The sequence below is a fragment of the Acomys russatus genome, chromosome 24 (genome assembly GCF_903995435.1).
Source record: "Acomys russatus chromosome 24, mAcoRus1.1, whole genome shotgun sequence".
Taxonomy (NCBI): Eukaryota; Metazoa; Chordata; class Mammalia; order Rodentia; family Muridae; genus Acomys; species Acomys russatus.
The window spans coordinates 50,478,556-50,504,504 of record NC_067160.1 but is presented as its reverse complement, the minus strand read 5'-3'; the positions used below and the strand labels follow the sequence as shown (position 1 = coordinate 50,504,504).

General features: G+C 48.0%; 1 protein-coding gene and 1 non-coding gene across 3 annotated transcripts in view; one reads left to right on the top strand and one right to left on the bottom strand.

Moving 5' to 3' along the window:
• The window catches only part of Stxbp1 (syntaxin binding protein 1), a 64,188-nt gene that overhangs the window by 29,868 nt on the left and 8,371 nt on the right, over window positions 1-25,949 (bottom strand). For both annotated transcript variants that reach the window (XM_051166266.1, XM_051166267.1), the window contains exons 2-4: window positions 6,005-6,054; window positions 3,715-3,796; window positions 1,378-1,454 (exon numbers count right to left, since the gene is read on the bottom strand). In XM_051166266.1, the coding sequence (XP_051022223.1) occupies window positions 1,378-1,454; window positions 3,715-3,796; window positions 6,005-6,054 (209 nt within the window). The remainder of the gene's footprint in view (window positions 1-1,377; window positions 1,455-3,714; window positions 3,797-6,004; window positions 6,055-25,949) is intronic.
• On the top strand, window positions 14,355-14,479 carry LOC127207815 (small nucleolar RNA SNORA31). Its single transcript, XR_007833015.1, has one exon. It is a non-coding gene; the product is annotated as a small nucleolar RNA SNORA31 (small nucleolar RNA).

Sequence of the window (25,949 nt, the reverse complement as noted above, 5' to 3'; positions counted from 1 at the left end):
GAGAACAGGAAAAAAAAAAAATAAGGGGAGGGGGCATTAAATTTGATTTTAGAAGCCAGTGCAACCCACAGATGACTGAGTCCACTGGCTTCAGGCTCACTGCACTGCAGCCAAGGGCTTCTGCCGTGTGAATCGGGCCATGAGCACTTAAAGGCAGGATTGTTCTAGAATGTGGTTCACTTCAGAACGACAGCGTCAGTGCCACTGGAACCTGGACCCACAAAACTGCTCAGAACCTTCCAGAAGTCTCATGTTAATGTTGCTCTGGCAGTTTAGCTACAGAAACTTACCGGAAAGCTAGTTTTTAAAAGTAAAAATAACACGTGAAACTCAGGGGAATTAAAAAATATATATTATATACACATACATACATACACATAAGAGCCCTTAGGGTTTCTATTGCTGTGCTAAAATACTATGACCCAAAGCAACTTGGGGAGGAAAGGGTTTATTTCCAATCATAGCTCTATAGCACTGTCTGTGGCTGAGAAGAGTCAGAACAGAGGTCAGGGCAGGAACCTGAAGGCAGGAACTGAGGTAGAGGCCTAGAGGAGGGCGGCTGACTGCCTTGCTCTCTTGCTCAGCCTGCTTTTGAAAATACACACCATCAGGGAACCACTTGGGCCTATGAGTGGCACTGCCCATGTGGGCTGGGCCCTGTCACATCAGTCAATAATCAAGAAATCAAGTGTCCTTCAGGCTTGCCCACAGATCATCTGGTGGAGATATTTTCTCAGTTGAAGTTCCTTTTCCCAGAAAACTCTTTTTTTGTTTGTTTGTTTGTTTTTTGTTTTTAGAGACAGGGTTTTTCTGTATAACAGCTCTGGCTATCCTGGAACTCCCTCTGTAGACCAGGCTGGCCTCAAACTCACAGAGATCCACCTGCCTCTGCCTCCCGAGTGCTGGGATTAAAGGTGTGCACCACCACCGCCTGACCCTCCCAGAAAACTCTTGTGTCAAGTTGACTAAACAAAACAAACAAACAAACCTCAAACAAAACACCTGGCAACAACTATCAGCCAAAAAGAGAGAGATGGTCCTTGTATAGACCTGATCTGACAAATCTGAGTGCAAGCTAGATACTGAAGAAATAACCCTGGGAACACAAAATGCCAAGGCCTGAAGGTAGATCACTTAGAGAGCATGCAGAACCTCGACTGCTGAAGAGGGGAGTTCAGGGCGCCAGCACTGGCTGTCCACTCTATGCCGCAGCTGCGTTTGTTTCCTGCGGCTTACCGCACGCCCAAGGGCCCCCACCCTGCCTACCGCTGACGACATGCCTCAACAGAGCCGCATGTTAAATGCATGCTTAACCTAGAAACGTCGGGAGCTCTGGGCTAGAGCCTCAGCCTGAGCAGGGGACACTGAGGGGCTTACCTTCTCAGACGGGGTGATGAGGTACACGGCCTCCAGGCTGGGGAGTGGCTCTCTGCGCTTGTTGATATCCTCCACAACTAGACAAAGACACAGGCCGGAGTTAGTAAGACAACTGGAAGCTATCGGGCCAGGCCTCACACTAGCACAGACAGGATCCAAAGAGACCCCTTCCACCTTCTTTAAGCACCTTGTTCCTGGGAAATGAGGCCTGAGGTGCTAGAACCCCGAAATCCTACCATAGCAGGTCCTGCACGCTTTGGCCTGTTCTGAGAGGAAGGCTGCACTCTGCCCAGGACAGCCCCTTCGCCCCTTCAGTTCCTTCTCGCCTAACTGATCCCCTAGAATTCCTTTCGAATCCCACGATGGGTTTATCTGCCAACAGCTCTCCTGAGCTGCAGACACGGCTCGTGGTGCAGAGCACTTGCCAAGCACACGTGTGACCCAGGGGTCCACCGCCAGCTCCGTGCACCAATGCACCAAGCAGATGCTTTCCTGTGCACTCCTAATGAGGTGTTGCAAATGTACCGTCCGAGTGACTGTGCTTCTTCCAAGAGCTCCAAGATGCAGCAAAGCCAGGGGCTTTGGATTACATATTTTCTTTATAGACATGGAGCCGGTAATGTAGACCATGCTGGCCTTGAAATCAGAGATGTGAGCCACCACACCAGGCTAGCCCACGTGATTATGTAGCCAGCACTTTACTGACTGACCTATCTCCTCAGTCACTTTCTTCTGTCCCTTGTTTTTCAGATTTAGCAGTGTAACTGTGAGCAGTAAGCTGTTGCCTGTCTCCACGGCTGTAAGATGTGCTATAGTGTAAGCATTCTACCTTTTAAAGAAATATTTATTTATTTACTATGTATACAGTGTTCTGCCTTCATATATGCTTGCACGACAGAAGAGGACACCAGATCTCATTATATATGGTTGTGAGCCACCATGTGGTTTCTGGGAATTGAACTCAGGACCTTAGGAAGAGGAGTCAGTGCTCTTAACCTCTGAGCCATCTCTCCAGCCCTCTCTACCCTTTTTTTTTTTTTTTTTTTTTAAATACAGCCTCTTACTCACAGCCCAGGTTGGGCCCAAATCCTACTACATAGCCAAAGCTATTCTTGAATTTACGGTAATCCTCTTGACACCTGAGTGTTGACATTACAGCCATGTGCCACACATCTAACCATTCTCCTCTTTTTTTTTGTTTTTAATTGTTTTGCACTTGTTTGCTTACTGAGTTAGTGTGTATGGATGTGTGTGTGTGCATGCGTGCACATGGAGGCCAAAGGAAAACCTATGGATGTTGGGTCTCTCCTCCAAAACCTGAGTTTGGTCCTCAGGGACCAAATGGGTTATTGGACTTGGCAGCAAATGTCCTTGCCCGCAAGCCATATCACCAGCCCCAACCTTTCTACCCTTGATGGGTGTTTTGGCTGTTTCCATGCGGGCCTCCTGTAAGCAACAGTCTGTGAACACTCCTGTCCATGTTTGCTGGGCACGCGCCTAAGCTGGGGCAGAATCCGCATCTACCTCTGAGCCTGCTGGGCCACAGGCACGCATATCTTAAACTTTATCACACATTGCCGAGTGCTCTTTGCAGCAGCTGCAGACTAGCGTCCCATCCCGCTGGGGGATCCCATTCCTCTACCCTTTCACTCAGCTTGCCCAGCCTCAGCTGGAGCACACAGGTGTCTTAAGTCCCTCATCAGGGTGAAGGCAGGAACTTTCCACATGTGTGTCAGCTATTTGGGTCTCTTCCTTCCTTAAGTATTTCGTTATTTTCCCCCCTCTATTGGGTAGAGTGCCATCTTGCTTTTTAAAATATTTATTTTTAAATTATGGATATAAGCGTGTCTGTGTGTGGGTTTGGCTCCTGGAGGCCAGCAGAGGGCAGCAGATTCCGCAGTGAGCCACCTGATGTGGGTGCTGGGAACGGAACGTGGATCTCTGAAAGGGCAGCATGCGTTCTTAGTCACCGAACCATCTCTTCAACCCCAGTCTTGTTTCTCCATCTGACCCTTCTATGTGGCATTCCTTAGCATGCATTTTGTTTGTCTGTTTCCAAGACAGGGTTTCTCTGTGTAGCTTTGGCTGTCCTGGACTCACTTTGTAGAGCAGGCTGGCCTTGAACTCATAGAGATCTGCCTGCCTCTGCCTCCCTGAATGCCGAGCCTTTTAGCATGCATTTAAGGAGCACTTGTGCTGCACTCTGTGAGGGCTCCAAGCCCAAAGAGGCTTACAGTCTTACCACACGGGCTGCCGGAAGCATCTAAGTGCCCAGGACAGCAATTAACAGGGAGGGTACGGCATGCTGCAAGGGAAGGTGGAGGGGGCTGTGCTCACTTGTGATCCCCTCGGTCATGATGTCTGTCATCTTGCAGCAGGAGGACAACATCCTCATGCTCAACTGGTCCACCACCAGCACCTGGAAGGAAGAGATTGGCTCAGGGCTGCACAGTGGCTGCCTGCCCTCATTCTCTCACTGGCTTCCTGTAGGAGGCTTGCAAAAGAACATTCCGCCGGGGAAAAAAGAAAAAAAGGAAAAAGAAAGAAAACAAAAACAAAAACCTCTATTCAGACCTAGCCAATGCACAGCTCATTCTCCACAGTTGTGTGGAGAGCAGGACTGACTCTGACATGAACTCTGGTGCCCTTTATTTGACCACTTCCCCTTGGTGGGAGACCTGGTGGCACTCAGAGGAAGGGTAACGAGGCTACTAGGAAGAGACCTGATAGGCTTTGATCATCAAGTGGAGGAGGAGGTCCCCTTCTGTCACAGACCTAGGGGGAGGGGAATAGAGTGAAAGAGGGAAGGAGGGGGGAACAGGAAGATACACGTGAGATGTGATCTGAATAAATTATTTAAATAAAAAATAAAAAACATGAATAAGGGCCGGGCATGGTGGCGCACGCCTTTAATCCCAGCACTCGGGAGGCAGAGGCAGGCGGATCACTGTGAGTTCGAGGCCAGCCTGGTCTACAAAGTGAGTCCAGGACGGCCAAGGCTACACAGAGAAACCCTGTCTCAAAAAACCAAAAAAAAAAAAAAAAAAAAAACATGAATAAAAAATTTTTTTAAAGAAGAAGAAGAAGCTAGGAGTGGTGGCGCATGCCTGTAGTCCTAGCTCTCAGGAAGGCAGAGGCACGCAGATCTCTGTGAGTTCGAGGCCAGCCTGGTATACAAAAGCAAGTCCAGGAAAACCAGAGAAACCCTGTCTCGAAAAACCAAAAGAAAGAAAGAAAGAATAGTCGGAATGTAGAATATGGGAGAAGGTGTTCTCTGTGGCCCCCAGCTACACTGGGATACACACTTGCTTCCCAACTTGACCCTCTAGACAACAGTGTTTACTCTCACTGACGTGACTTCATAAACCTCAAAGACACTCATAAGCATTTGCACGAACTGAAATGAAAAGAGGAGGGACTCATGTATGTGGCAGCGCTCAGGGTCAGCCATATCTGGGGGTCTTTTCGGGTCCTAACTCGCTCTCACGGGGGTCTGGCTAGTGTCCACACACACGGCGGCTCCTGGGGCTCAGTGCAGCTACGGTCAGGCTCCTCCCCCCCCCCCCCCCCCCCCCCCCGCCAGCAGCACACATCTTCGTCCAGGCTGGAAACACAAGAATGCTCCGCCCCGAAGTGTGCATCTTTCCTATGTCCTTTCACTCCACAGTAGAAAGAAAAAGGCAACAGTGAACAAGGCCTTTTCTTCTCCTCAAGATACAAAGCAAGAAGAGACCCTGAGCATGGGAGCCAACTGCGCAGACGGCCCGATCAGAGAGTTTCTGGGGCTGTACAGCAGTCCCCTGGTTACATCTGAGGAGGCAGCTGAAGTCCCCATGTCTACCAAGCCCCACCTGATGGAAAGGGTGACAGAGAGACAAGCCTATGAGTTCCCACCAGATGGCTTCCCCTCTGGAACCTGTGAGAACCAAAACACAACACCACAGGCCAGAACTGAGCTTCGAAGTCCAAGGCCCAACGAACCTGAGCATGGGTGGGCTTTGACCCCAGGGAAATGTGAAGTTCCAAATGGACAGTGAGGGACCTTCATCAGCACAGGACAAGTTCCAGAAGAGTCCCAGCAGCTCAGGGCCAGTGCGATGCCTACCTCAGAGAACCTTCACCGGCTGAGCCATCACCCTGGCTCCACGTCCAGGAAGAGACTTCTGAACCAAAGCTCAGACACAATGCCCACAACGCCATACTCGCCCTGGGAAAAGCTCTTGTTTCTATCTCCCACCCCCCAACTCCAACTCTATCTTTTTTGTCTCTTGAATGTGTGTGGGAGGGGTCAAGAGGTATGTTTGCATGCATGTGTTCATGTGTGTGCAAGGGAATGCACATGCTGATGTCAGGTGTTCTCTTCAACAGCTGGTTTTCTGGGGCGAGGTCTCTCACTGATCCCGGAACTCCTTGATTCTGCTAGTGCAGTTGGCAGGCTTGCCCAGAGAGCCAGGCTCCACCTCCTGAGTGCGAGGGATCACAGGTAGGTCGCCACCCTGCCCAGCTTTCTTGTAAGGCTGTAAGCTCTGGTCCTTACACTATTGTGCATCGTGTACTTCATCCCCTGAGCGGTCTCCCCAGCCCTTCACGCACATGAACCTTTAGGGTCACAGACTACTCTACTCACCTTCCACTCCCCCTTCTTCTTAACCTTCTTGATCACATCATGCATGATCTCTAAAAACAGAGGGAGAGGGAGAAAAAGGGAGGGAGGGAGGGGAGGAGGGAGAGAGGGAGGGAGGGAGGGAGAGAGAGAATATGTTACTGTAATTTCAGAGACTTCCACCCCGCCATTAGACTAGGGCATCTTCCCTTGCTCCCTCAGTCGCACAGTTCAACCCATCTGTTCACAGAGCCACAGCCACCCCCCCATCCCAGAGGGGGTTCTTTTCCTGTCTCCTTAACTCATTTTGATCTCAGGGCATGCTTCTTGATGCTGCTTTTCAAAACAAAGGACCCCCCCCCCCGAGATTAGCTATATGGGGTAAGTAACTGTAGGCATTGAGGGAGCAAGACTGAGCCAGGCACGTGGGCACCTCTGTAATTGCAGACCTTTGGGGCTGAAGTAGGCAAATTCTGAGTCTGAGGCCAGGCTGGGACACAGAGGTAACAGAATGCTAGCCTGGACAGTATAGGGAGATACTGTTCCAAAAACAAACTAGAAAAAAAAAAAAAAACATTAACTGATTCATCAAAAATAATACTAAACCAGCGTATATCAACATAAATAATATTTTAGTGAATGAACAGTAACTGTATTTTCCTCAATAAAAAAAAAATTAGGAGACCGCTGGGGTCTTACATTTTTGTAGCTCTCCTGAATGTCTGGCTTCAAGGGGACAGCTGTCTGTCCCTTCTGCTTCTGAAGCCAATCCGTCTGGCATCGGGTGACATCTGGACAGGGCTCAGAAGAGCATGAAAAGGAGGCCAGCGGCCTCACAGCCCTCCTGTGGAGGCAGCTGTGATCTGCGTCCCCACCCCCAGGATGGCAGATCTGAGAACCACTGCTGTAAGTACACAAAAGGCTCTGACCAGGTCTCAGGCCCAAGGGTCCCCCTCAAACTCGACAGCCGGGAGCGGCTCAAAGTCTCTTGAGCTCATCTGTGCCACGCTGCTGCCACTGCTGTCATGTCAGGAGGCCAGTTTCTACAACTCCACAGCCCTACAGGAACGGCCACAGAAGCCTCACACATATCTGGACAGCCACAGAGGCCTCACAGGAAATATGATTTTTGCTGCTCAGAAAGGCCAGGCCCCACACTATCCTGCAATGACGACAAGGCTCACAGCAGAGATTGGCAGATGTCTCAAGCCCTCAGGCCCTTGCTGCCCTTCTAGGACACGAAAGGTCTTTTTTTGTTATTCTGTGTAGCCTTGGCTATTCTGGACTCACTTTGTAGATCAAGCTGGCTTCAAACTCACAGATATCTGCCTGCCTCTGCCTCCCTCAGTGCTGGATCTCTGTGGGTACAAGGACAGCCTGGTCTGCAAAGTGAGTCCAGGACAGTAAAGAATATACAGAGAAGCCTTGTCTGGAAAAACAAAACAAATAAACAAACAAAAAAACCAACAAAAAAGATGTATGCCACTATACCCAGCAACAATGCAAAACCTGAAAAACACAGATAAATCATATTTAAAATATACCTAATGCTCGTTTTAAGAGACTGAAGTGGGAAGATGGTAAGCTGGAAGACAGCCTGGGTAATAACTGGGAAACGACTCCAAAGCTCAGTGACAGGGCAAGCACAGGGCCCTGGGTCCAATAGCCAATATCATAAAAGGGAACAAAAGAAAAGCCATTTATTTGTAATCGTGCTCACTTAAAATGTATTTAGTTAACATTTAGTTCATTTTATGCCAGCTTTCCCTATGTAACTTCATATAGCTGAGGTCGCATTTAATGTTTTTCTTTTACTCTACATACTCATTTCCATGTGTTACTAAAACTGATATGCTCAAAGTACACTACATGCTTGCATGGAAATAAACTTATGGAACCCTGTCTTAAAAGTTAAAATAAGGGGGGCTGGAGCGATGGCTCAGTGGTTAAGAGCACTGCCTGCTCTTTCAAAAAGACCCCGGTTCAATTCCCAGCACCCACATGGCAGCTCACAACTGTCTATAACTCCAAGATCTGACACTCCCACATGAATGGACATAAATTAAAATTAAATGAAATATTTTTTAAAAAGTTAAAATAAACTGGGTATGGTGGCACATGCCTGTAATCCCAGCACTCAGGAGGCAGAGGCAGGTGGATCTTTGTGAGTTCGAGGCCAGCCTGGTCTACAAAGTGAGTCCAGGACAGCAAAGGCTACACAGAGAAACTCTGACTTGAAAAGACAAATTTAAAAAACAAGTTAAAATAAATAGAGCTGGGCATGGTGGCACACACCTTTAATCTCAGCACTCAGGAGGTAGAGGCAGGTGGATCGCTTTGAGTTCCAGGCCAGCCTGGTCTACAAAGCGAATCCAGGATAGCCAAGGCTCCAAAGAAAAACTCTGTCTCGGGGGGAAAAAAAATAAAATAAATAAAATAGAAAAATAAGATTAATATGGGAGAAACACTTCTACTTCCTGGGATTTAGTTGTTCATGGTAATTTCAGAGGATTGAATGTAGGGTCGCACACACGCTAGGCAAGTGCTCTACCACTGAGCCACATCCCCAGCCAGCTCCCTAGGATTTTAAATGCCAGCATAAAAGTCCACAGCTTACTCAAAAATAATCCCAGGGGACATTTAATTTGCTTATACTGTGGTATGGTGAAAAACTGGACACGAAGTGATTGAGTAAATTGGGGTATGTTACTGTAATAGACTACTGTGTGCCCGCCTGTTGGAAACAATGGGACTGGAAAGCACGGGTCTATGCCTTCACTCCCTCCCTCGGTGAGCCACACTGCACAGCACTGGAGGAGCAACACAAGCTCCGGCCAGCTCCCGAGGCCTCACAGGCTCAGGATGGAGCAACTGCCCAATGAAAGCAGCACCCGACACATCTCCTAAGCACCCTGAAAGGAATACTCGAGGGAGCCAGGACACAGCACAAACAGCAGCAAGGCAGTCCCCAGGAAATCGGGCCACCAGATAAAGAGGAGAGAGGGACACTCACCGAAGCTTGCAGGGGACAAAGAAAAGACACTTGGCATTTGCTTGGGGCTGAGGATGGAGGCTGACCACACAGTGCACTGTGGCCCTTGGCAAAGGGTATGTTTTTATTGGCTGGGTGCTGTGAAACTATGGGAGGTGGGGAGCTAACCTGATGTGCTGTGGATAAGGATGGCAAGAAGCGGGTCGATGTGACACACGATATAAGAAAACCCCAGTACTTGAGATCAAAGACACCGAGGCAGAGATTATTAGAGGGGTACAGAGAGAGGAGACATGGCCAATAGGAGAATATACCAGTTTTATTTGACCTTTTTAAACTGTGAAAAATGGGATGGGGGCAATAATAGCTCAGTGGTTAAGAGCACTGGCTGCTCTTGTGGAGGACCTGGCTCATTCCCAGCACCCACATGCTGGCTTACAGCATCTACAGCTCCAGTTCTAGAGAACCAAACCTCTCTTCTAGCCACTTTGAGCACTATGCAGGCAAAACACCCACACAGATAAGATAATAGAAGTTTTAAAAGGGAGGCAGAGGCAGGAGAATTTCTGTGAGTTCAAAGCTAGCTTGGTCTACATAGTGAGTTCCAGGACAGCCAGGGCTATGTAGACAGACCCTGTGTGGTGTAGCAGGAGGATAAGGTGGATGAGAGACATCCAAGGGGGAGGTGCTGGGTAGGTAGTTGGAGATGGGGAGATGGCGCCCCAGTGTAGAAGAATGGTCTCAGCAGCGGTTACAAATGGAGAAATTATAGAGCAACAGGAGGGGCCTGGAAAGATGGCTCAGCAGTGAGGACAGCACCTGCTGCTCTGCCGAGGACTTGGAGTTCATCTCCCAACACTCACAAGGGCAGCTCACAACCTCCAGGAAAATCCAGCACCTTCTTCTGGCCACCTCAAGTACTTGCACGCACGCACGCATGCACACACACACACAGACACACGCACGCACACACGCGTACACACACACACACACACAAAACCAACTAAAACTTTAGCTTCTGGAGAAATGGCTCAGCAGTTAGGAGGACTGACTGTTCTGGGAGAGGACTCGGGGGTCAATTCCCAGCACCCACACATGGCAGTTCATAGCTATCTATAACTCCAGTCCCCGGGGGTCTGACATCTTCTTCTGACCTCTGTAGTCACTACATGCAAATGGTGCAAGGATATACATACAGGCAAAATACCCATGCACATAAAATGAAAATAAAGGTTAGAAATTAAAATAAACCTAAAACTTTAAAATATATATATATAGAGAGAAATAGGATGTAAGACTGGATAAAATCCGTAACTCTGGCCGGGTGGTGGGTGATTCAAGCCTTTAATCCCAGCAGTCAGAGGCAAATTGGGTCTCTGTGAGTTCAAGGCCAACCTGGTTTACATACAGAGTGAGTTCCAGGTCAGCCAAGGCTACACAGAGAAACCCTGTCTCAAAAATAAAAAACAAACAAACAAGCAAATGATGATGATGATAATGATAATAATAATAATAATAACAACAACAATAACATCAACAACACCTCCGGAGATATGAGCTTGGCTACTTTGACAGGCTTTCAGCAAGACAAGATGGAACCAGACTAGAGGGAGGGAGGAGGACGAACTGAGCGATGACCTTGGCAATCCTTTCAGAAAGAATTGCTAAAAGGTAGCAGAGAACAAAGAAACTGACAGAACAGAGATGAGAAAGCAAAGGAAGGTTTTGTTTGTTCTGAAAGATGTGAGAGAGCAGAAGATTTGGCAAAACTGAAAGACAGGAAGAATGGCTTAGGAGAGGAGAGGGTGGAGTCAGCATCTGACCTGAGCAGAAGAGGCTGAGACCACAGGCTACCGTGCCAGGGTGAGGCGGGCTGCAGGTGAAGCCATCAGCAACCTCAACAGTGTCGAGGGAAGATTTGAAAAAAAGAAGAAACAGCGCATCTTCCCGGAGATCAGGGAAGTAGACTTCCACATTTTAGTGTTTCCGGGCAGTTCTAAAAGCACCACTTTACGTGACGCTGGGAAGCCTGAATTTTTACTTTATCTTATTTTTTGAGACTCACTATGTAGTCCAAGTTGACCTCCAATTTGGATGCTCCTGCCTCAGCCACCTGAGTACTGAGGTTGAAGGGTCCTTTGCACCTGGCTTTCCCTCCATCTTTACGGGGTTCTAGGGATGGGATTCGGGTCAGGCCCACACTGTCACTTCTCCAGCTCCACAACTGTTTTTGTTTGTAAGTAAATGAAATCACAAATCCACATCGAAGGCACTAGAATTCTACTATTTCATTGAAATAGGTATGTCAATACTTCAAATGCAAATACAACTGGGTTTTATTGTTTATTATTCTCTCTGTACATGAGCTCCCTGCCTGCTACCTGGGAATCCCTGTGTTCTTGTCAGACTCTTGGGCTTTTTAATTAATTAATTTTGTTTTATCAAGACAGGGATGTCCTGGAACTTGCTCTGTAGACCAGGCTAGCCTCAAACTCACAAATATCTGCCTGCCTCTGTTTCCCAAGTGTTGGAATTAAAGGCGTGTACTACTACCACCTAGCTAATATTTTTTTTACATTACAATATAATTACATAATTTCCCCTTCCTTTTCCTCTCTCCAAACCTTCCCAAGTACCCTTCATTGCTTTACTGAAACTTGTGGCCTCCTTTTTTTTTTAATTATTGTACACACACCTGTTTTGTAAAAGCATATATGCACAGGAAAATTGGAAAAACATAGAGCAAAATGTTACTTTTAGGAAACAAAATGATTAGCTTTAATTGCCGGTAGGTCCCAATGCTGCTCCATGCTCCTACTAGTAGAAAAACAAAACACAACAAAATAACAACAACAACGCCCCAGAGAACAGAAGACAGTGCTCTGGACCACTGTGTGGAGGGCTGTCTCTGCATTCCTCTGCAGTCTTCGGTTGGGTGACCTCTTGGAATATGGAGGGGCATCAAGCGCAGGTGTCCCAGGCTGAATTCCTTTGCCTCAGCTGGCTGTCTGGACTCTCCCACCAGCAGGATCCTGTCTCCCTCCCACAGCAGGACCCTGTCTCCCTCCCACTGCAAGATGTGCTTCCTTCCCTGTGGCTGCGCTGGCCTTGTGACACAGCAGAGGGTGGCGAGTACTCTGCCACTGACCTGCATACAGTCCACCCCTTCTGCTTTACCTGAGCCTAACACATGACTGGGGCTGAAGATATCTTTTGCTAACAAAAATTTAAATGCAGCTAAAAGCACTGCTCAAGAGCCACTTAGACTGGGAAATGCGGAGGCACATGAGAAAACCCAAACTGAGCGCAGTGTTCACAGGCACCCCTCAGTGGTGCAACTGCTGCCTTCCAGCAGCCTCGTCTCCTCCCCGGAGTTCTCGGGGCATATATCTGTCCTGGCTATTATTAACAGCCAATCCCAGCCCTGCCCTACATTCTTTAATCCAATACTGAAAAGGAAACTCGGATTAGAGCCCATTTTAGCACAGAGAATCAAGTGGCCGGGGCTATTTTCTAGCATATAATCCCCTCTCACTCCCTCTACTTTGCAGACCTCCTCCACTGAGAGAGACCAAGAGCCTTCTAGAACCGGTCAAGTAACTACTCAGCCAAAACGCTGTTCCCACCATCCACCTCAGGCCACACAAGCATGAAGACTTGAGTCTGAACCTCAGTGTCCACATACAAAGCCAGGCGTGGTGGCATAGGAAGGCAGACAGGAGAATTTCTGGGGCTTGCTGGCCAGGCAGCCTTGCTTAAGTGAACCCCAAGTCCCAGTCAGAAACCATCTTCGAAAGCAAGATAGTCTGCTGGGGAGGAACAACACCCAACGCTGTCCTCTGATGCCCACATGCACCCACACACACCTACATGCACACTCTCACATGCACACGCATGCAGGCATACACACATGCGTACATGCACACACACACTTTAATGAACCGTGGTGTGGTGGAGGCAGTTTCCAGGTGTGATAGCAGGACTTGTTGAGGACTCTCGCAGGCCCTAGTCCCCTTCAAATATGTCAGAGCCCTTCCTGTCCTGGATCTGCATTCCCATCACATCCCACATCAGGGATGACATGATGACTGGGTAAAATGCCCACAGAACCCTCTAGCGTGGATGGGTAGAGTTCTGTGAGTGAGACGAACAGTGATCTATGGTAGGCCTCATAGCTGAAGGAGGCGACTCAGCCCAGGGGTCTCCGTTCTCACACCTCCCCTGTGTTCAGAAGACCCAGTCCAAAGTCCACAGCTTGAACAGAGACCTCAGAGGTCTTCCCACAGGGCCTGCTGGGGGCACCCACCTTCACTCTGGAAGGACAACAAAGGTAAACAGTGCAAACCAGAAAACTCTTTTTTTTTTTTTTTTTTTTTTTTGGTTTTTCGAGGCAGGGTTTCTCTGTGTAGCCTTGGCCATCCTGGACTCACTTTGTAGACCAGGCTGGCCTCGAACTCACAGCGATCTGCCTGCCTCTGCCTCCCAAGTGCTGGGATTAAAGGCGTGCACCACCACGCCCGGCCAGAAAACTCTTAAATGCAGTGAGGACTACGGTGTTGTGTAAAAGCAGAGACACAAGCAATGCCCAGGTAAGAACAGCCACCACCTTAGAAGTGCTCTGTGTACTCACTTGCTGGGGTGTTGTTCTGTGCTGACGACAAAACCCAGGATCTCATGTATGACAAACCTACGCTCTACCCCCAGCGCAGCTCACGGTGGGCTAGGCAATGGTGGCACACGCCTTTAATTCTAGTGCTTGGGAGGCAGAGGCAGGCAGATCTCTGTGAACTGGAGGCCAGCCTGGTCTACAGAGTGAGTTCCTGGACAGCCAGGACTACACAGAGAAAAGAGTTTCGAGGTCAGCCAGGCATGGGGAGGCAGAGGCAGAGGATCTCTGTGAGTTTTTTGTTTTGTTTTGGTTTGGTTTTGGATTTTGGTTTTTCAAGACAAGATTTCTCTGTGTAGCCTTGACTGTCCTAGACTTGCTTTGTAGACCAGGCTGGCCTCGAACTCACAGTGATCCGCATGCCTCTGCCTCCCGAGTGCTGGGATTAAAGACGTGCACCACCACGTCCAGCTTCTCTGTGGGTTTTAGGTCAGAGAGAGCTACATAGTGAGACCCTGCCTCAAAAAACAAACAAACACAAAAGAGTCCCAGATCTTTGGCTATATAGTGAGGTCAAGGCTAGCCTAGGCTAAATAAGACCCTGTCTCAAAAATAAAGTAAAGATAGAAAACCAGGTGTGATGACACACGCCTTTAACCCCAGCACTTGGGAGGCAGAGGCAGGTGGATCACTGTGAGTTCCAGGCCAGCCTGGTCTATATAATGAGACTGTCTTAATAAATAAATAAATAAACAAACAAACAAACAAACAAATGACTGCGTGCATTGACGGCCTTGAGCACCTTGCAGCTGTTCTTCTGGTCTGCACTAGGATGTAAAAAAAGTGCTCCCTGGGTTCTGCCTGTCTCTGTGGCGTCCAGATTGAACTGGGGAGCACGTCTGTATGGTAGGAAAGCTGCATACTCAATTTGGAAAAGCTCTTTATGTAATTAAAAAAAAAAAGATTTATTATGTAAACAGTACTCTGCCTGCATGTGTGCATACATGACAGAAGAGGGCACCAGATCACATTACATATGGCTGTGAGCCACCATGTGGTTGCTGGGAATTGAACTCAGGACCTCTGGAAGAGCAGTCAGTGCTCTTAACCTCTGAGTCATGTCTCCAGCCCATGTAATACTGTTTTGCAGAAACAAATCAGGGAGTACTTTGGATCTATCCCTTGTCACCATAACCAGCTGCTGATGACCATCCAAATAGCACCAGGACTTAAGACAAATGAGACTGATGGCAGCTTGGCCTTTCCTTTGGCCATTATTTACATGGAGGGAGACACTGAGGGGTTTTTATTTGTTTTTGGTTTTTTTGTTTTGTTTGTTTGGTTTGGTTTGGTTTTTCAAGACAGGGTTTCTCTGTGGAGCCTTGGCTGTCCTGGAACTCTTTTTTGTAGACCAGGCTGGCCTTGAACTCGCAGAAATCCACCTGCCTCTGCCTCCCAAATGCTGGGATTAAAGGAGTGTACCGCCATACTTGGCTGGGGCATTTTTTTTTAAAAGACATGTCATGTGGGTTGTCTAAAAATAAAGTACATTAAACTCACTTGTAAAGAAATAGTTAAGGGGCTGGAGAGATGGCTCAGTGGTTAAGAGCACTGGCTGCTCTTCCAGAGGACCGGGGTTCAATTCCCAGCACTCACATCTGTCTGTAACTCCAAGATCTGATACCCTCAAACAGACACGCATGCAGGCAAAACATCAATGGACATAAAATTTATTTAAAAAAAAAAAAGTTAAATAATGCAGATTTTTTAAACACAGGATTGCCAAAAGAGCTTTCAGATGACAGGTCCCCCAACCTACCCTTATAAAACAGCATTTAGCTAAGACTTTTATTTACTATCTGTATCTAAACTGTACATTGCAGACATAAGAGAGACCACAAAGCCATCGGCCACAGAGCAAGAACAGGTTGCCCTCTCTGCAACTGCTTAGTGGCTACTGTCTAGTCCATGTAAGCTTGATTCTGGGGTGGTGGGGGATTAGAGGAAAGAACAGGGCCCAAGGGTTTGGAGCTGGGTTGCCATGGCTTGATTACACTGGTGAGCACGCCCCAGACTTTGCTTAAGACTCAGACGCCCAAGGTTATGACATCCAGCTGTGGGCTGCCTGCCAGCAGCTGAGAGACGTGCACGGCAGCTAACGCTCTCTCAGAGACCGAAGGGTGCTGGGCCAAGTTTCAGGAAAGACTTCCGCTTTCACTTTCCAGGCAGATTCTCCCTGTGTTTTCCCAACCTTGTGAGATTGAAAGCCAGTCAAGAAGCTAGCTTCTCTCAGGCTGGTCAACACGGAGGACGTCCTGGGGACCATGAGCAGATGTGGCCTTAGCCTCAATAAACAGTGCCAAAATAGTAACAGACACAACGATAAATAAAAAGCTACCTTGTTCTCCTTCCTAAGGTCGCCTAAACATAGTGTTCCTCAGATAAAAGGAGCTGTGACGTTATAAAAACTCACGCAGATGGCAAGATCAGCAAAAACGGAAACTAAAACTATTTCTATTTTCTTAAAGCCTTATTTTGAAAGCTGGGCGGTGGGGGCACATGCCTTTAATCCCAGCACTTGGGAGGCAGAGACAGGCGGATCGCTGTGAGTTCGAGGCCAGCCTGGTCTACAAAGTGAGTCCAGGACAGTCAAGGTTACAACAGAGAAATTCTGTCTCAAAGAAAAACCCTTATTTTGATACTTTAAACCAAGAGAGAGAGAGAGAGAGAGAGAGAAGAGAAGAGAAGAGAAGAGAAGAGAGAGAGAAGAGGAGAGAAGAGAAGAGAAGAGAAGAGAAGAGGAGAGAAGAGAGAGAGAGCGCGGGCCTGTCAGTTGGGGGTAGGGCAGGGGCACACTTGTAATCCTAGTTACTCAGCTGGCTGAGGCAGGAGGATTGCAAGTTCAAGGCCTATTAGGCAAGTTACTCCAAGTCTCAACATTTAAAGGAAGGCAGGGCTGCTCAGTGGTGAGTGCTCACCAGACATTCAGGAGGCCTGAGGTTTAATCCCTGGCATCTCACAAATAAATAAATAAATAAATAAATAAATAAATAAGAAAGAAAGGGAGGAAGGAGGGAGGGAAGGAAGAAAGAATCACGAATGATTCAGTGATGAGGGAAGCAATTTATATTTGCTCAAGAAAAGACACTGCCGGTGTGGTGGCGCACACCTTTAATCCCAGCACTTGGGAGGCAGAGGCAGGTCGGTCTCTGTGAGTTCCAGCTTAGCCTGGTCTACAAAGCAAGTCCAGAACAGCCAAGGCTAACACAGAGAAACCCTGTCTCAAAAAACAAACAAAACAAAACAAACAAAAAAACAAAACAAAAGACACTGCCCTCTCCTACACCACCAGCAGTTTGGTCTCCAGTCTGAATGCATTTCACTGTCAACCACTGAGCTTCTCTCAGCACCGACCCTGGGGTAAGCAGTAAGTCTATGAACTGTAGGGACCCAGGCATGGCCAGCAGCCACCTGAATTGAAGTGGCATCTAATGGTTCACAGTTAATTTCTTGTGTGGGCATCCCAGAGACCAACCTCAGACTCTGAAGAGGGCAGTGCAATGGAGTGCTCCCTCGGATCTCGAGAATCCAGTGCGGACAGGGTGGTCCGGTGCTCGGACTGAATTTGCACCGGGGGAACATTTTTTTTTTTTTTGGTTATTCGAGACAGGGTTTCACTTTGTAGCCTTGGCCATCCTGGACTCGCTTTGTAGACCAGGCTGGCCTCAAACTCACAGCGATCCGCCTGCCTCTGCCTGCCGAGTGCTGGGATTAAAGGCGTGCGCCACCACACCCGGCTTCACTGGGGGAACACTTGACCCAAGATGTTTTTGAGTTCCCTGGGCAGCTGAGACACCCTGACCCAGCCTGTCAGAGCAAGAACTGAAAGTCCCTCTGAAACCTTCGATACAGAGTTCCGTACATATCGCACTGACATGAGAGAAAGGCCCCAAGGGAAGCTTCTAGAGGCAGGAGGTAGTCTCCCACCAGAAGTAAGCACATGGAAAGTTCCAGTTTCTGGGGGGATTCTTCTTTTTCCTGAGTCTGTGCAATTGTTTATAATAAGATACGGGGGTGGGGGGCGAGGAAACTAGGTGGAACTGTGTCTCAGTGGTTAAGAGCATTTGCTGCTCTTGCAGAGGACCCAGGTTTGATTCCCACAGGATGGCTCAGAACTCTTTGTAAGTCTAGTTCCAGGGGATCCAAAGCTCTCTCCTGACCTTTGCAGGCACCAGACACACATGTGGTACACAGACATACAGGCAGAACACTCAGACACATAAAATAAAATAAATAAATCTAAAAATATCTTTTAAAGAATTGAAAAAAAAAAAAAGAAAATATCCTATTTGGGTTTGGGCACAGGGTCAAGCACAGGAAAAAGGTGGGGCTCGCAGAAAAGAATGCTGACACACCAGGAGAAAGACCAGATGCTAGCTTCCACAGCGTGTGCAGGGCAAGTGACTGTACCTTTCCTTTGGGCTGTTAGCTCATAACCCTCTTAACTGAGAGTAGCTAAAATCGCTTTCCTGCACATGTGCCTTTGCTGTGTTTCTTCCTTCCCTAGAAAACATTGTAACTGCTTTGTTTCATTTCTGAGGATGTCACTATGTTGTTCTGGCTGGCCCAGAACTCCCAGAGATCTGCCTGCTCTTGCCTCCCAAATGCTGGGAGCTCAAGAGGTGTACCATGCTCCCCCTCCCCAAACAACATTTCTTTTCAAGTTCCTATGCAGACATTTCATTGTTCTTTTCCACTTGAAATGACAGGAGGTAGCTCTCTCTAGCTCCATATGAACTGTACGCACTCTCCTAAGCATGATGGAGTTATTTTGCCAGAGCATGCAGTAAAGGTTGGGTGCTGGGGTGGTCTTGGCGACCTGCCCTCAACTGTGCACTGGGAAGGTGGCAGAGGATGCCTGGTGAGTGCATAAGGCTCTATGCCCAAGACCACTTTGTTGACCATGTACGTTGGAGGCTGGAAAACTAGTTTATCATGACATTCCTGGGTGTAGGCTATCACAAATACTTGGGGGTTTTTGTTTTGTTTTGTTTTCAAGACAGGGTTTCTCTGGGTAGCCATGGCTGTCCTGGAACTCACCTTGTAGACCAGGCTGGCCTCAAACTCACAGAGATCCACCTGCCTCTGCCTCCCAAGTGCTGGGATTAAAGGCGTGCATTACCATGCCTGGCCTTCTTTTGTCTTTTTTTAGAGACAAGGTCTCACTCTATAGCATTGGCTGGCTTGGAACTCCCTATATACACCAGGCTGACCTCAAACCTGCAGAGCTCCATCTGCCTCTGCCTCCTAAGTGCCAATATTAAAGACGTGCCACCAAACTGGGCCCAAATATTTGTTTTTAACCTGTAGCCAAGCTCTTGTTTGCTGTCCACATAACCAGCACTAAAATGCTAAGATTTATGACTGCTTATATCAGTGAGGAAGAGAGAGAAAAAAAATAGTGGCCCAAAGGCCTGTCACTGGCTGTTAGAAAACAGGGTGTGGTGGAGCCCAGCCTCTGTCTGATGGCCACTTCCCTCTTTCCTTCCTAGGATGCAGTTCTCCTGACTGATACCTCATTTTACAGCAGACATACTAGCTGCTTTGCACCCATGGAAGCTAAGTCCATCCAAGCGTGTCAGTCTGTCCTGATCCTTGGAGGCTTTAGGAGCTGGCAGCGTGCAATGTCTGTGGAACTTGAAAGGAGACAGGCACGAGTGAGGTGTGTGGGCTGACTGTGTGTGAAAAGTGCTTATGCCCCTGGTACCTTTCCCCACTGTCCACAGCTGAGGAGTCATACACCTCCAACATGGCTGAACAGTGCTGCTTCCTTTTGGCCTGGAGGACCTAAGACGTATGGGTCTCTCTTGCTGATCTTTGCTGCTTTGTGGGTTTTTTTTTTTTTTAAGAATTATTTATTTATTATGTATACAGTGTTCTGCCTGCATGTACTCCTGCATGCCAAAAGAAGGCACAAGATCTTATTAGAGATGGTTATGAGTCTCCACGTGGTTGCTGGATATTGAACTCAGGACTGTTGGAAGAACAGCCAGTGCTCTTAACCTCTGAGCCATCTCTCCAGCCCTGTGGGTTCTTCTTTTTCTCCACCCTTTATCCCCCACCCCGATTTCACCGCCTATCACTAGATAGAAGAGAAGCAAGGATAGAAGAAAGAGAAAGAGAGAGGGAAAGAGAGCTGAATCTAATTTCTTTAATTCTTCTTGAGCACAACTTCTAACACGCCTCAATCAACCTCTCTAAATGACCACCAACCACCAGCCCCACCTATCCGGGAGCTAGCAAGTATATGCCCTCTGAAAAATTCCCAGAGCTCCAAGTGTCACACAATCACAGAAACTATCTGCAGCTGGAAAACCACGCCTCTGTTAGAGCACCAAAATTCCAGAATTCTCACTACAGGCCTCAACTCAGAAAAGGAGAACCAAAGGAGCCACACACTCAGCTTGCCAAGAATCCTCTTCCTGTCAGGCAGTGGTGGTGTGTGCCTTCAGTGTCAGCATTTGGCAGGGGAGACAGGCAGATCTGTGAGTTCGAGGCCAGCCTGGTCTACAAAGTGAGTTCCAGGACAGCCAGGGCTACACAGAGAAACCCTGTCTCAGGGATAAAACCAAAGAAAGAAAATCCCCTTCTTATCGCCAGTCTTTTTCACCCACTCAATTTCCAGAATTCCTGTCACTAGACCGTGGTGTCAGACAGGAGGACACTTTGTGGGGACTAAGGAGAAAAAGACACTGATTTGGGGGTCCCTCAACAACACATCTGATCCAGGCTGAAAGCTCCCAACTGCTGTCTGCGTCTCCCACTCTTAATCATAAGCAGACAGCACAGTTTGCTGAACATCTGAGGAAAAATTCCTGCATGGAAAACAGACACTGCAACAAATAAAACTACCACCAAAAAGAAGGAGGAGGAGGAAGAAGAGGAAGAAAATCTAAATGAGGGGTGTGTGTGTGTGTGTGTGTGTTTAAAGAGGAAGATGTAAAAATTACTCCATCCATGAGACAAGACTTTAGAGTCATAAAAAAAAAGAGAGAACTACTTGGAATTTAGAAAGACTATGAGAGTAGAAACAAAAACTTACGCAGAAAAATAGAATGATAAATTTGAGGGATTTTGAGGAAACCTCCTAGAAAACGCAGACAGATGATTGGAAAGAAAAGAAAGACTGAGCACCATGAGGTGGAACACTCAAATGGCAGAGGTTCCCAGAGAGGGAGATACCTCGGAGGCTATTTAGGGTGCTTTCCCAGCAGGTAACCCCTGAGAATACCTAAGGAAAGCCATGACAGCTTCATCTTCAGATCCCAGGAAACAGCCGGGCGTGGTGGCGCACACCTTTAATCCCAGCACTTGGGAGGCAGAGGCAGGCAGATCGCTGTGAGTTTGAGGCCAGCCTAGTCTACAAAGTGAGTCCAGGACAGCCAAGGCTGCACAGAGACACTCTGTCTTGAAAAACAAAACCAAAACAAAAATAAAAAATAGATTCCAGGGAGCAGCCTTTATGCACAAACAAGATGAGCCTGCAGGCTGAGTCATTTTCTTTCTTTCTTTTTTTCTTTCTTTCTTTTTTTTTTTTTCTTTCTTTCTTTTTGGCTTTTGGAGACAGGGTTTCTCTGTGTATCCCTGGCTGTCCTGGGCTTGCTTTGTAGACCAGCCTGCCTCTGCCTCCCCAGTGTGTACATCACCATGCCCGGGCCTGAGTCATTTTCTTAAATATTTATTTATTTACTTATTTATTTACTTATTTATTTAGCACGGGTTGTGTTCATGCCACAGCACACAAATACACTTGGGTTTAGTGGCTAACGCTCTTTTTTTTTTTTTTAAGATTTATTTATTTATTATTATGTATACAGTGCTCTGCCTGCATGTACATCTGCAGGCAGAGGAGGACATCAGATCACATTATAGATGGTTGTGAGCCACCATGTGGTTGCTGGGAATTGAACTCATGACCTCTGGAAGAGGAGACTGTGCTCTTAACCACTGAGCCATCTCTCCAGCCCAAGTGGCTAACACTCTTAAATGCTGAGTAATTACAAAGGCTTGCCCTTAGCGGCCTACCATTTCAAGACCACAGAGGTACAAGAGCCCACTTTAGAGTACACCCTGCCTAGCTCCCATGCTTCTTTTCTCTCTTGAGAAGAGGGAGGCTTGTCTCTGAGTGCCCTCCTGGCTACACTAAAACCTAAGTCACTCAGAAGACCTCCCCAGGGCTTGGTCCCTCGTCATCCCTGAGAAGCACCTACAGCTGTAAGGTCCTGCTTCCCTCAGGCTGTCCGGCTACAGCAGCCCCGTGCCTTCTCCTGCCATTACAGGAAGCTTATAGGGCAGTGTGAGAAAACCCACTGCTGTGTCTGCACTCAGCGTAAGCTGCCTTTCTGGCAGTCCTCCTGGCTCTGGCTTGTCCTTGTGAGTCTGCGCTGGCACGGAACATGAGTATGGTGCTGTCTGTCCCCGCAAGTCACAAAGAAGGAAAAGGCCTGGGGAGGTGATTCACCCAACAGACAGAACCACCTGAGTCCCCAGCTCTGGGGAAGAGTTCAGACTGGGGGGTTTCTCAGATGCCTCCCAGAGCCCCAGAGTCTGACGCCATGTTTAACACAGCACAAACTCTGCCTTTCCACACATTGAGACACATCCACACTTCATCCTCCATGCACCAGGAGCAATGAAGTCAGCATGGGCAGCTATTGATGCCGATACCTGGGAAACACCAAGAGGCAAGCACCCCTCAGAGTGTCCGGCTACAGCACCCCCTCACTGGAGCGTGCAGTCTTGCCCCTGAGCTGAGAACTGCACCTGGCTCAAGGTCATGGAGAATTAAGCTGCAAGGGCCCCTTGCTTGCTTGACAGGTTGGCCTGGCTGCTGACTCTCAAGCCTTCTGGCTGCTCTGCCTGGGCCTATCAGTCACTGTCAGTGTCTCTCTCATTCTTCCACATTTCCCATCCTCTCAACTGTCTGACTGTCCCCTCCAGCTTAGGTCATCTAATGGCCCACAGCCTGACCTCCATCTTGATTTCTCCCTGATCTCTGATAGCCCCGCCCACTGCCTTTCGGCACATTCTTGGGGGGGAGGGGGGATGGAGGGGGTAGAGGAGGGGGGGGGGGGGTGGACAGTGCATAGGTGCCTAGGGAAGCTAATGTTCCCCCGGAATCTGCTGTTTCTCTTGCCCTTTGTCTCACATTGAACAAGATGACCTTAGGACTTGCTGGAACGTTCTAAACCAGGACTGGTTTCCCACCCTCTCTTCTCATCCAATGGCCATTCAACACCTGTAAGACTTCTCCCAGCTCGCCTATCTCTCCCACCCCCTGCTCTGCCTCAGACTTAGGTTACTAGCCTCCCAAATACTGTCAGGGCCAGGACACCACCACAACCCCTCACTCACTACCTCCCAGCCCATCTCCACAGAGAAGCAGGGCACTTTCTAAGCTATTCTAACCAGTCTCCCACTGACTTAAAGGTCTTCATGAGGTCTTCAGGGCTTCTGAAAAACAACAAAAGGTCCAGGGAGATGGATCAGTGGGCAAAGAAGTGTGCCACCAAGCATGACGTCCTGTGTCCTGTCCCCAGGATCTTCATGATGGAAGAAGAAAACCGACTCCCGCAGGCTGACTTCTAACCTCCACACATTACATGACCCTTCCCATTACAAAAATAAACACAATAAAAAAAAAAATGTTTAAATCCCAAAAGGCTAAGGATGGAACTCTAGCACTCCTCCAGTTCCTCTCTGTCTTCCCTTCCCCAGCCAAACTACCCTGGGTCCTGTAGCGGCCTTTGCTACTTTGTGGGTTCTTATTTTTCCCATCGTTTGTCCCCTGCTCCAGTTTCATCCCCTAACACGGGATAGGAGAGAAACAAAGAAAGAGGGGAGAAAGGAAATAGGAAAATCCCTGAATCTAATTTCTTTCCGTTTGTTTCTTCTTTGACCACAGCTACTAACAAACAGCAAGCAACCTCCTTAAACAACCAACAACCACTAATCCCACCTCTTGGAGCCCAGAATTCCAAATGTCACACAATCGCAGAATTTATGGGCAGCTGGCAAAACCGCACCTGTGCTAGAGGACAAGGCAGATCATAGTCAGCTGCTGCGGACAGTCTGAAACAGTCCCACATCCCCACATCTGGGATTAAAACAAACACATGTTCTTATAATATTTCTGTGGGGGGTTTTGTCCTTTTTTTTTTTTTTTTCCTAGACAGGGTTTCTCTGTGTAGTTCTGGCTGTCCTGGACTTGCTTTATAGACCAAGCTGGCCTTGAACTCAGAGATATGCCTGCCTCTGCCTCCCCCAGTGCTGAGATTACAGGTGGGCACCACCACACCTGGCTCTCCATTTCTGTGCTTTTTAAAGAAACCAAAATTCCAGAATTCTCACTACAGGGTCCCTCTTTCTTGCCAAACCCAGCTCTTCCTTTGCCTGCCTTACTCGGGCCCCACAGACACTACCTCCTGCATGGCTAGCTCTTCCTTTTCCAGGCCTCCTTGTCCTCACTTGTTTCCCATGGGCCTCAACATTATCCAGAGTCCCAGTCAGGGCAGGGCATTGCTGTGCTACTTGGACCCCACAAGAACCGGGTCTAGCTGGGCCCTGGTGACACAGGCCTATAGTCCTAGCACTGTGGCAGTCAAGGCAGGAGGGGCAGGTTCCCTCACCCAACACCTACTGCACAGCTTCTAGCACCGATAGGCTGTCTACATGGTGGCTGAATGAACAAAAGCGCTCGGTTCCAAGGCCCCTTGGCAGTCACCGAGTGAAATCCAGGTTCATTCAATGACCCTTGAGTTTTCTGAGATCTCCAAAGGCCACTACAGAAAGACTGACTTCTGGAGACCACTTTGAACCTGGACCTTCACAGCCAGGCTCCCCTCCGGCCCCAAATGAGACTAGCTCACATAGGGTCTTGCAGAATTTATAGAGGCTTGCCATAGCAGAACCTATTTCTTGCTTTTTCTTGCAAGTTGTCTGGAGAAGTTGTGACTAAAGCAGAACCTCCTAAGGAAGAGTTTGCTAAAGTTTCTGTGAACTGTTCAAAGCAACTGGGCTGCCATGATGAGAATCTGGCTGATTGCGGAGAGGCTAATGATTGACAGTTCCCTGCTGACCACAGCCAGGTTGGGGTAGGGTGGGGTGGCGGGGTACCAGCTATCTATCAAAAGGCCAAGCCACAGCTTCACAGCTTGGAGGAAAAGCATTAAAAGATGTTTACATTAAAGATCCATGCTGGAATTAGCATTCTCAGTAGCACCTCACAGTGCTTAACCCCACCCAAATGCCCTTAGGAAGAGCCAGGTCCTGTTGATCAGCCCCAAAGCTGGCCTTCCAGACACAGTTTTCCTAGGGCAAGCTTAGGACCACAGTGCACAATTTAAGGATGCTGAACTGCCAGGGGAAATTATAAAATTTGGCCTGATAAATTCATTAAAGATCAAGGGTAGAGCGGCAAGTAATTTGGAGAGGCCAGAGAGCCAAATTCTCCATTGCCACTTTACCACTTCCCTGAACCCTAGTATTCCAGAGTGTAATAAAAGACACTCACTCAGGCTGGGCGTGGTGGCACACTCCTTTAATCCCAGCACGCGGGAGGCAGAGGCAGGCGGATCACTATGAGTTCGAGGCCAGCCTGGTCTACAGAGCGAGTCCAGGTCAGCCAAGCTACACAGAGAAACCTTGCCTCAAAAAAAAAAAAAAAAGAAAGAAAGAAAGAAAGAAAGAAAGGGAATTGAGTTTAGCCTGTAACTAATAAAAGTTCCTTCAAAGGAAGGAAGGAGGGAAGAGCAGAGGAGGGAGGCAGCAAGCCTGGCCAGGAATTGAGGAATTTGTAAAACTATAGCCCTCAGACACCTAGAGGAAAGGTGAGGCCCTGCAGCTGCTTTGGAGGTTCTTCAGAAAGTTAAATTCTGAGGGCTGGAGAGCTGGCTCAGCAGGTGTTTGTCCCCGAGGCTGACACCCTGAGTTCAATCCCCAACCAACAAGGTGGAAGGAGAGACCTGACTACCACAAGTTCCCCTTTGAAATAAATGTAAAAACAAGAAATCCAGTTCAATACTGAGGTGTTATACAGCTAAGAAATTGCTGTAATACAGAGAGAATTTGAGGACATTTAAAAAAGTAAATAAAAGTGACAGTTCTCAATCCATGAATATGGTATACCTATGTATGCCTTCTTGGATTTCTTTTGTTATGGATTTAAGGTTATTGTTTGTTGTTGTTTTAAAGATTTATTTACTACTTATACAGTGCTCTGCCTGCATGTACACATGCAGGCCAGAAGAGGACATTAGATCACATTATAGATGGTTGTGAGCCACCATGTGGTTGCTGGGAATTGAACTCGG